The sequence below is a fragment of the Lonchura striata genome, chromosome 17, assembly GCF_050655825.1.
Source record: "Lonchura striata isolate lonStrDom1 chromosome 17, ASM5065582v1, whole genome shotgun sequence".
Taxonomy (NCBI): Eukaryota; Metazoa; Chordata; class Aves; order Passeriformes; family Estrildidae; genus Lonchura; species Lonchura striata.
The window spans coordinates 11,956,641-11,967,007 of record NC_140719.1 but is presented as its reverse complement, the minus strand read 5'-3'; the positions used below and the strand labels follow the sequence as shown (position 1 = coordinate 11,967,007).

Sequence of the window (10,367 nt, the reverse complement as noted above, 5' to 3'; positions counted from 1 at the left end):
GGACAGCGGGACACCGGGACCGGGACACGGCCTTCAGCAGCACCGGGACAACGGGATACCCGGACAGTGGGACACGGGGACAACGGGACACCAGGACACCCGGACAGCGGGACACGGGGACAACGGGACACCCAGACAGCGGCACACCAGGGCACGTGGACACCGCAACACCGGGACACCAGGACACGGCCTTCAGTGGCACCAGGACACCGGGACACGGCCTTCAATGGCACCGCGGCACAATCTTCAGCAACACCAGGACACGGCCTTCACCGGCACTGGGGCACCGGGACACGGCCTTCAGTGGCTCCAGGACACCGGGACATGGCCACCGCCTGCTGACCCACAGGCCTTTCCCCGTGCAGAGCCGGAGCACCGATCAGCAGCACCGGGAGCCGCAGCCAAAACCCGCGGTGCTCATGGCGAGGTGCCCGGGAAGAAGGGCCGCGCTCCGGCCCCGCAGGAACGGCGCTGCAGCCGGCTCCGTGCCGGGCTCAGCGATCCCTGGCTGCGGCTGCACCGCGGGAGAGGGTGGAGAAGTCAGTTTGGCGCATCAGAATGAGGCCAAGTATCAAAAATTCACTTTTTAGTAGTGGTTTCCATACGAAAACAAAGTCCTCCGTGCTGTGTGAGTCACTGTCCGTCCTCTGACACCTCAGAGATTCTGTCTATGGATTTCAGGAGGTCAGCCACGAGCTGCAGGGATTCTGCTCCAGACAGCAGCTGCCTGGAGTGGGAGAGATGCAGTGTTACATGTGCGGACAGGCAGCCTGGCAGCTTTGGGAGAGTCTTCCCGCATTCTGTGATTTATCAAGTAGCGTTTTATCAGCACTGGAAACTCACAGACTCCCACTTCCCACTTATTTTTACACTTGGAGGAAAACACACGGAGCAGCTCCTCTGGCTCACAACACAAAGCCCTGAATTTCAACCCTAAAAAACCCACTGGGGAGGTTTATCTGCGAGCCCAGGGTGCAGCCCCGTGCCCGGGAGGGCTGCCGCAGCCCGGCTGACCTGAGGGATGCTCGGGAGCTGGTTGTGACCCGCAGCAGATGCTGCAGCGCCACCTCCGCGTTCCGCTTGGCCGCCGCCAGTCCCGCCTGGCCCGCCCGCAGCGCCTCCTTCTCCAGCCGGGAATTCCTCAGCTCCTCCTGGGGGCAGCGGGAAAAATCCGTGAGAAGCAACCCCAGAAGTGCAGGAGGTACTCGACAGCTAATGGATGCATTCCCACAGCGGTTTATGGGTGTGGAAAGTAATCATTAACTAACACAAATAGTGAGTGCAATAATGTAATAAATAGTGACTAGAGCCCGGAACCTGCCTGGAGGGAGTGTCTGCCCAGAAGAACAGAACCAGTAGGGTTGGAAAAACCTCTGGATGTATCCAGCCCAACCCCCTGCCAAGGCAGTGTCACCTGGAGCAGTTGGCACAGGAACATTTCCAGGTGGGTTTGGATGTCTCCAGAGAGGGAGACTCCACGAATTCCCTGGGCAGTTTGCTCCAGGGATGCGTCACCCTCCATGGAAAGAAGTTCTTCCTCATTTCAGTTTCTGGCCACTGCTCCTCACCATTGCAGAGTCTGACACCATCCAGGCCCTCCCTCAGGACACAAGCCTTCACTGAACCTTAAAACACAGCCAGCATTTTCCTCAGAACCTGCAAAACCCCTGCAATATTCTTTCCCCTGGCTCAATTCTGAGATGTGTCCCTGCAGCCCCAGCAGTGCTGCTGTGTACCTGGAGCTGTGCATTTTCCTGTCTCAGTTTGGCAGCGCTGCTCTCAGCTTTGGCGGCCCGTTTCTGCAACAGAACAGAGATTGCTGAAATAAGAATAATAAAAATTGATTTATTATATAATATATATAATACATATATAATATATCACATAAATAATAACTATAATATATAATACCATATATATGATATATAATACTATTTGTGTAATATATAGTATAATATATAATATATAATATATAATATATAATATATAATATATAATATAGATTTATCATATATTAGTAAATAATAGAATATATAGCTATCACTTATTATCATAATGTTAATACTAAAAATATTAAAAAACTAAAAATATAATAAAACTAAAAAAAAAAAATAAAAACCCAGGCAGCTTGAGCTACATGGGAATGAGTGATTCCAGCACAGAACTTGCAGGGATAGGATTTGTGTTACACCATCCTGAATGTTTTAGGAGGCAGGAACAGCTCCCTCCTTCCTGCTCTTTTCTGGGCTCTGCAGAACCTCCCCATCCTCACAGGGGAGAATTTCTTCCTGACATCTGATCTAAACCTAAAGCCAACACTTACAGTCATCAGCTGCAGATTCTGCTCCACGTGCTGCACCATTGCTTCCAAATCCTGTGCTTCTTTTTCATCTTTGAGTTTGTTTTCCTCAAGCTTCTTCTCAAGCTTCCTCATCCTTAAAAAAATAAGATGTGGCACACAGTAAGCACTTGTACCATTACATACGTTAGGAAGGAAATTCTGGGGAGGGATCAAGAATCTCATGGTTTCATGTTACAAGGAAAATGAATTCTCCTCACGAACTTGTCTGCTTGAGTTTCAGACAGAATCTGAAGCTTATTGATCTTGCTTCTCAAAATAGCATTCTCTTCTTTTAGCTAAAAAAGAAAAGAAATAAAAAATTCTTTTTAGGATTGAGGTGCATTTTCATAACAATACCAACAACCCAAGACCAATGGCAGAATATTCAGCTTTAATACTGGAAATTTTTGTACTTTCTAATACATTCCAGCTTAATTTTACCTTCAATTTACCAGTCTGGAAACCACTGTGGGGCACAGGAATGTGGCACTGAACCATCAGTGTGAATGTGACTAATTAATGCTGCTGATTCTAAATGAACGTGACCTCAGGGGGTCAGAAGCACCAGGAATTCACCCGGGTCGTGACAGTAAAAGGGTTTTAAAATCATGGGGATTTGGGGAGTTAGAAGGAAAACTAAGCTTAGTAGGCCCTGGGAAAATACCCTGGGAAAGTATTTGCCTTGTACTTGCTGGAACTCCACCTGTGTAGCTGGTATATGATAAATGATATAATTGTTAAGTGTGATGATTGTTTAGTAATTAAATATAATTACAGTTTAATCGTAAGAATAATAATGAGAAACTGTGGTCAGGGGCTTGAAATGGGTCACGAGAAACTCACGGTTGAATAAGATCAATGTATACAATAGAACAATATAAGTTTAATAATTAATATGTAAGTTATATAGCGATAAAATATAAAATACATTCAGCTCAAAAGCCATGTTGGAGTCAGATGTGGGGCTGTACCCCAACTCCCAGAGCTCTCAATAAAAGCACCTGCAGATAATGATATCCTGTGATTCTGTGTGTTCCTGAATGCTAACATCATGAGCAGGGCAGTAGGAGAGAGAAAGAGCTGGACCTGTGTCACTACAGGACACGTGAAAGCACAATGCGAGTTGCTGCCATTGCACAGGTGAAAAAGAGGAAGTTTATTTTCTGACTCCAGCATTTATACTTTTCCAAAGGTGACAGTGGATTGCAGGGTGAATGTGCCACCTCTCCAATGACACTGGACAAACTACTAGTACATCAAATTTCTCCGCCCCTATGGAGGAATGCAAAATAGATTGTTTACAGAAAGTTGTGTGAGAAACTTCTCTACAAGAATGTAAACTCTGAAGGCTTTAGAAAATCCTAAGAATCTTAACAGACATGGGCGTGCTGAAATGCACATTCCCAGAGCTGATTCTGGGACTGAGCAGCTCCCAGCTGGGAGCCGCTCTGACCCCGGACGGTGCCGGGAGGGCGGGCAGCGCTCACCTGCTCGTAGCTCGGCGGCCCCGGGGGGACCCGGCCCGGCCCCGGGGGGACCCGGCCCGGCCCCGGGCGGGCTCCGAGCGCGGCCAGCTGGGCCTGCTCCACGGCCAGCGGCTGGTAGCTCTCGCTCCACTCCTCCTCCTCTTCCTCCTCCTCTTCCTCATCGTCCTGCTGCTCGTCCCGCGACTCTGCGGGCACCGCGGGCAGCGGGGGCACGACGGGCCCGTCCCGAGCCGCCTGAGGGAGGAGGGGACAGCGAAGCTGAGGCACGCGTCGTGACGGGACGGAGCGCGGCCGCGCTGCCGCGCACGGCCTCACCTGCGCGTCCCCGCCCGGCCCGTCCCCGGCGCGGCGCTTGGAGCGGACGAACTCGCGGAAGGAGAAGGGGTTGGGCTCGGCCGGGGCCGCCGGCAGCGCCTCCGCCACCGGCAGCGCCGCCATGGCCGCCTGAGGGCGGGGCGGGGCGGGGCCGGGGGCGGGGCCTCCTGGCGGAGCCGACCAATGAGCGCGCGCTCTCCGCCGCCGCGCCCACCCGCGGCCCCGCCCCTTTCCCACGCTCCCGGCGGCGGCAAGATGGCGGCGGCCATGGCGTGGCTGCGGCGCGGCGCCTGCGGCCCGGCCCGGCGGTGAGCGCGGCCCCGGGGACCGCGGGGGGACCCCTCGGGGTGGGGGGATCAGCCCGTGACGGTGTCCGCGGTGTCCCGCAGGTGCGGGCTGGCGGCCGGCCGCAGCTACAGCGGCGGCGGCGCGTACCCCGGCGTGTCGCTGACGTGCCCGCTGCCCGGCGTGCCCAAGGCCGTGTTCGCGGCGGCCGAGAGCCGAGAGCGCTTCGAGACGCGGGTGACCGTGCTGGAGAACGGGCTGCGCGTCGCCTCGCAGAACAAATTCGGGCAGTTCTGCACCGTGGGCAGTGAGTAGCCGGCGGCCGGTGCCGCCCCAGCTCCCCCACCCCGAGCCCCGGGTGTGACGGTGAGGACCGGGGCTGTGGAAGTCACGCTGGTTTATTCTCTTCTTTGCACCAGTTCTGGTGAATTCGGGATCGAGACACGAAGCGAAATACCTCAGTGGTATCTCCCACTTCTTGGAAAAGCTGGCGTTCTGTGTGAGTACTACCCTGGAGTCCCCAAATCTGCACAGAGCAGCTGAGGGCCTGACCCGCAGGGCTCTCTGCACCTCTAAAACAGACCTGGCAGCCCTGACAGTCACAGCATCTTAATTGATTATTAATTAGCATGACTAATTATGTTTTAGAAGTCTTTGTGGTTTCACGTCCGAGGCTGGCGTGTAGTGATCTAACCATTGGACTGAAATGTCAAAGATGTTTTGGGTTGCACTGAAGGGGTATAAACAGGTATTGCTTTACTATACTAATTTACTGTACTAATTAATAACTGGTATCTTCTTCCTTAGTCCACAGCTCAGTTTGGCAGCAAAGACGAAATTCTCCTCACCTTAGAGAAGCATGGAGGCATTTGTGACTGCCAGGCATCGAGGTGGGCTGCTCCTTCTGATCTTACCTGGGTGTTGTAGCACTGACAGCACCTTGAACCTCATTTTCTGATGAGGTTCCAATGAGCCTCATTTTCTTTTTGTTCCCAAGCAGCAGAAATCCATTTATTTGGGCTGCTGGGAATTTACAAAAGTGAGCCTGAAAGGATTATAAAACTCAGATCTATTTCATTTCAGAAGCATTTAATGGTTAGAACAGCTTCATCTGTAATTTTCCTGATACTGAGATGATACTGGATGATCCCAGAAGTGACTGCCCAGTGCAGAAGCTGTTTTTGTGTTGCAGGGACACCATCATGTACGCAGTGTCTGCTGATGCCAGAGGCCTGGACACCGTGGTCAACTTGCTGGCTGATGTAACCCTCCAGCCCAGGTTATCAGGTCTGGCAGCACAAAAACACCATTTCCACCACATGGCCTGCTCTTAAGAGCTCAGAATTCCCTCAGAAGTGACCTTGCAGCAGCTGGGGGTTTTGTGTAGGGGCTGCCATCCCTTGCTTTGTCTTGTTGCAGATGAGGAAATTGAGATGACCCGAATGGCCATAAGGTTTGAGCTGGAGGATCTGAACATGAGACCTGACCCAGAGCCTCTCCTGACAGAAATGATCCATGCGGTAACACACTGGGAATTCCTGCTGTTTTCTCTTCCTTGTGGTTTTTGGCAGCTCCAGGGTTTATTTTAGACTGTTCTAAAACCAGATTTTTTCTTATTCAGTTTTTGAGATGGGAGAATTTGGCTGTCCCTTCACTTTGAAATCCAGCATTCAACACATGTGGAAGATTCTAACCCAAACTAAAATATAATTCTATTTTCACCCACATTTTGTAGGTGATTCTATTCTATTTCACCCACATTTTGTTGATGTGGGTGACAAAATGTTACTGAGTTGCACTGACATTAGTGAAACACTCTCAGCTTCTCCTCTCTCAGCTGTGGGCTTAATTCCAAAGCAAAAAGAGGTCTAGAGAGGGGTTTAGGGAAAAAATGAAGTGATTTGTGATGTTAATGTGTCTGTTCCCTTTTAGGCAGCCTTCAGAGACAACACAGTGGGACTGAACAGGTTCTGCCCCGTGGAGAACACGGACAAAATCGACCGGGACGTGCTGCACTCCTACCTGAGCAGTTACTACACCCCAGAGAGGATGGTGCTGGCTGGGGTGGGCATTGAGCACGAGCACCTGGTGGAGTGTGCCAGGAAATACCTGCTGGGCGTGGAGCCCGTGTGGGGCTCTGGGCAGGGCAGGGCTGTGGACAGGTCCGTGGCTCAGTACACCGGAGGCATCATCAAGGTACGTGGTGGAGGTGACAGCCAGCAGCTTGCTGGGATTTGCTCATTTCTCTCCAGGCTTTTGCTTTTCTTAAGTTATATTTCATGAGTATGAGCCCAAGCTGGCCATGATAGCTGTTAACTGGGTGGCACGGTGATTGTATCAAATGTATCAAACTGAGTACAACAGCTATGAAGATTGGGGTTAATGATCCATCTGCCCTTCCCACAGGTTGAAAAAGACATGTCAGATGTGAGTCTGGGCCCTACTCCCATCCCAGAGCTCACCCACATCATGATTGGGTTAGAAAGCTGCTCGTTTTTAGTAAGTATTAACCTGAAATTCTTCATTTAGTAAGTATTGACCTGAAATCCTTCATTCTGCATGCCTATACTTGGAGTACATATACCTATTCCTTGGAGAATCCCAGGAGCACTGATTGATTCCACAAACATTGGCATGTTTGCTGTTGCACATAAAAACAAGCAGCATTTTCCACAACACTTTGCTGAAGGCCTTGACCTTCACACTGCTCTTATGCTGTGGTTTTTAACTCCCCATTACTCAGCCCAAACCCTCGAGATCTCTGCCATTACCTGAGTTTGTTGTCCCAATCCAGGAGGATGATTTCATTCCTTTTGCGGTGCTAAACATGATGATGGGAGGTGGTGGCTCTTTCTCAGCTGGAGGACCTGGCAAGGGCATGTTCACCCGGCTGTACCTCAATGTGCTCAACAGGTGGGTTTGTCTTGCTCTTTAAGAGGTGCCAGAAACAATCCTGGAGTAGGTTTACATGGGAAAAAAAAAAGCAAATCCCACCAGGTTTTACATCAGTTCATTCTGCTTGGAATGTGGGACTGGTGTGTCAGTTGGCATTTTGAGAGTGTGAAAGTAAAGGGCAGAAGTGACCAGGAATTGTGTTTTCTTCTGCTAGCCCTGTCCATGCTTCAGTCAGGGAATATTAACAGGATTGGCTCTGTATTGTCCTCGGTTTGGTCTCAAGGATTGAAGTGGAGAGAAGGGAGTAGATGCCACATGCATAAATTGTCAGAAGGAGGGATTGACAATTCTCACTGCACTGCAGAGAATCCTGAGAATGCACAAGGAGGGTGCTTACTGTCCATGTTTAATTTTTACATTGTAAATTTAAATTTTAAAATACTGCTTGTATACTCACAGGCACCACTGGATGTACAATGCCACCTCTTACCACCACAGCTATGAGGACACAGGGCTCCTGTGTATCCATGCCAGTGCAGATCCAAAGCAGGTAGAGTCCTGTACTCAGAGGCAGGAGTCCTTAAGCAGTAACCACATCAGTAGCAGAGTTCTGTGGATACAAGAAGCATTGTTCTGATCTTCTTTCCATTATTGTTTTCCGCAGGTTCGGGAGATGGTGGAAATCATCACCAGGGAATTCATCCTCATGGCAGGAGCAGTGGGAGAGGTCAGCAGCACATTTGAGTTTGCAGATGGTCTTTGAGCTGAAATAATCCCTGGAAGTGTCCAAGGCTGGGCTGGACAGGGCTTGGAGCACCCTGGGATAGTGGAAGGTGTCCCTGCTAATGGCAGGGGTGGGACTGGATGGGCTTTAAGGTCCCTTCCAACCCAAACCGATCTGGGATTCTGTGAATGCATCACATTGACTGTGCTAGAATGGATTTTCATATATAATTTTGTTACATATTTCTGTAAAAGAATACAGCAACGTTAGCAATGCATTCACAAAGAGAGAGGTGTCTGCAGAACTATTCCATGTTACCTTGTACTACAGACCAGCAACAAGATTTTTTAAAAATTTCCTGCTCATTCACAGGTAGAACTTGAGAGAGCAAAGACACAGCTTAAGTCCATGCTCATGATGAACCTGGAGTCTCGGCCAGTGATCTTTGAAGATGTGGGGAGGCAGGTTTTGGCAACAAACACAAGGAAACTACCTCATGAGCTCTGTGACCTCATCAGTGAGTAGACAATTCTTTGCCTTGCCTTGAGGGAACTGTGGGTACAGTTAAAATACTCTCGTAGCACTGCTGAATTACCTCTGAAAGTCTAGGGGCATAAATACTACAGAAATACATTTCAAACTGAGCTTAATTGCTTTCACAATTAACAGCACAGGGCTTATTTTGGTCAGAAGGAAGGGAAAACAAGAATCATGATAGAGGAGATATGGAGTTGGTTTTCTGAGCGTGGGGCTAAAGCTGCTTTGTGCTATTCACAGTGGAGGTGTCACAGCTCTGCCCTTTTTCTGCCTGCAGGCCAGGTGAAACCTAGTGATATCAAGAGGGTGGTGACCAAGATGCTGCACAAGAAGCCAGCAGTGGCTGCCCTGGGTGACCTGACAGATCTGCCCACGTACGAGCACATCCAGGCCGCCCTTTCCAGCAAGGACGGGCGGCTCCCGCGGCTCTACCGCCTCTTCCGATAGAGCAGCGCCTCCTGCCCTGCCTCAGAATCCCTTCTTTTTTAATGGTTTTTTTTTGATTCTCATGTTGCTGTACCACCCTCCCTCCCCCCAATGCTCCCAGGCATTCTGTGCAGCCATGGAGCTGAGCAAAGCTGCTTTGGAGCACTGGACTGTGAAGGGCTGGTGTAAGGAGCCAGCAATGGCTCTGGAGGAGGAGTTTGACCCTCTGATAGGTTACAGGAGAAGATGGGTGTTGACACCCTTCTCTTGGCTTTGGGGAGAACAGAGCAAGCCAAAATTTCACTACAGTGAAAGCACATCTCTGAGCAGTCACTGCCTCTTCATCACCCCAGCAGTGGAAGTGGGGCTGTCACATGAGGCCCCACTGTGCCCTTCCTGAGGAATGTGTGGCACCTTAAACAGCTTGGCTTACATGTCTGAATTCAGACAACATTTATAACTGTTACCAAGGTGAAAGACTTGGTCAAACTAAATTAGGAAAATAATAGTTACTGTCCCTGTGAAGTTAGGCAAAAAGTTTCCTGCAATCCAGATTTTGTTACAAATCATGGATCCATTTCATCAGTGTAATTCACCATCTGACAAGGAATCACCCACCTGGGAATAACTTCAGCATCTTGCTAGAGTTCCAAGGAAAGCAGCCCCATGACAAAACCAGTTTTCTGTGGCATTCCTCTGCAGAGGTACTGTACACAATGGACACTTAAGAATGAGATCAATCCTCTTTAGGTTTTTCACTTGGACATGAACTGTACTAAAGAATAAAAGTTCTTTTCCTCCAGAGTTGCTTTACAAACAGTTATTAAAGGAATTGCTGCTGCTGCACCTTAAACTCATGCCTCATTTCCTCAGTATCACCCAGATGGACTTAAGGCCTTGCAAAAAGAAGACACAATCAGTCTCACAGGAGAGATGTGGCTCAGCTGGAAGTCAAGATAACAAGATCACAACATTTAGGAACATGATCTTGACTGACACCATGTCACAGAAAGCCAAGTGCCACATGCGTGACATGCTAAAGAAATGGAGACTCAAAAGAGGAATAAAACACTGGATTTTTATAATCCCCTAATACATGGGTTTAAAAATACAAGACAGCTGCACTGCAGCTCTTCACTGCTAGATGTGTATGGTAAGGAGCAATGCAGCTGGGAGCAGAGCACTGCGAGGCTGCTGTTACCTGCTTTACCCCATCCTTTCCTGCAACTCAAAAGAAAATGTTGCATTGCTTCCTGCAGAGCCCACAGTGTGGAAGTCCTGTTCAGTTGTTGTGTATGCTTGTGAGGAAATAAAGAGACCTCTGAACAACTGAGCAAGTAGTAAGAGTTCTGAAATT

General features: G+C 49.6%; 2 protein-coding genes across 2 annotated transcripts; one reads left to right on the top strand and one right to left on the bottom strand.

Moving 5' to 3' along the window:
- Positions 1–569: 569 nt before the first annotated feature.
- ENTR1 (endosome associated trafficking regulator 1) lies at positions 570–4,299 on the bottom strand. Its single transcript, XM_021543768.4, has 7 exons — positions 4,144–4,299; positions 3,829–4,062; positions 2,564–2,637; positions 2,324–2,435; positions 1,737–1,799; positions 1,015–1,151; positions 570–727 (listed from the first exon to the last, which is right to left on the bottom strand). The coding sequence occupies exons 1-7, from the start codon at positions 4,264–4,266 to the stop codon at positions 634–636; spliced, it is 837 nt and encodes a 278-aa protein (XP_021399443.3). The 5' UTR covers positions 4,267–4,299; the 3' UTR covers positions 570–633.
- Positions 4,300–4,380: 81 nt separating this feature from the next.
- PMPCA (peptidase, mitochondrial processing subunit alpha) lies at positions 4,381–10,343 on the top strand. Its single transcript, XM_021543767.3, has 13 exons — positions 4,381–4,451; positions 4,533–4,735; positions 4,848–4,927; positions 5,236–5,318; positions 5,621–5,715; positions 5,848–5,948; positions 6,361–6,624; positions 6,835–6,927; positions 7,223–7,341; positions 7,783–7,873; positions 7,988–8,050; positions 8,420–8,564; positions 8,862–10,343. Exons 1-13 carry the CDS (start codon positions 4,399–4,401, stop codon positions 9,029–9,031), a joined length of 1,560 nt encoding a protein of 519 aa, XP_021399442.3. The 5' UTR covers positions 4,381–4,398; the 3' UTR covers positions 9,032–10,343.
- Positions 10,344–10,367: the final 24 nt, after the last annotated feature.

Coding starts and splice junctions, on each gene's coding strand:
- ENTR1 (XM_021543768.4), bottom strand. CDS start 4,266: ATGGCGGCGCTGCCGGTGGCGGAGGCGCTGCCGGCGGCCCCGGCCGAG. Junction 4,063..4,143: donor GGCCGGGCGGGGACGCGCAG/GTGAGGCCGTGC, acceptor CTCCTCCCTCAG/GCGGCTCGGGACGGGCCCGT. Junction 2,638..3,828: donor GGCCGCCGAGCTACGAGCAG/GTGAGCGCTGCC, acceptor TTTCTTTTTTAG/CTAAAAGAAGAGAATGCTAT.
- PMPCA (XM_021543767.3), top strand. CDS start 4,399: ATGGCGGCGGCCATGGCGTGGCTGCGGCGCGGCGCCTGCGGCCCGGCC. Junction 7,342..7,782: donor TACCTCAATGTGCTCAACAG/GTGGGTTTGTCT, acceptor GTATACTCACAG/GCACCACTGGATGTACAATG. Junction 8,565..8,861: donor TGAGCTCTGTGACCTCATCA/GTGAGTAGACAA, acceptor TTCTGCCTGCAG/GCCAGGTGAAACCTAGTGAT.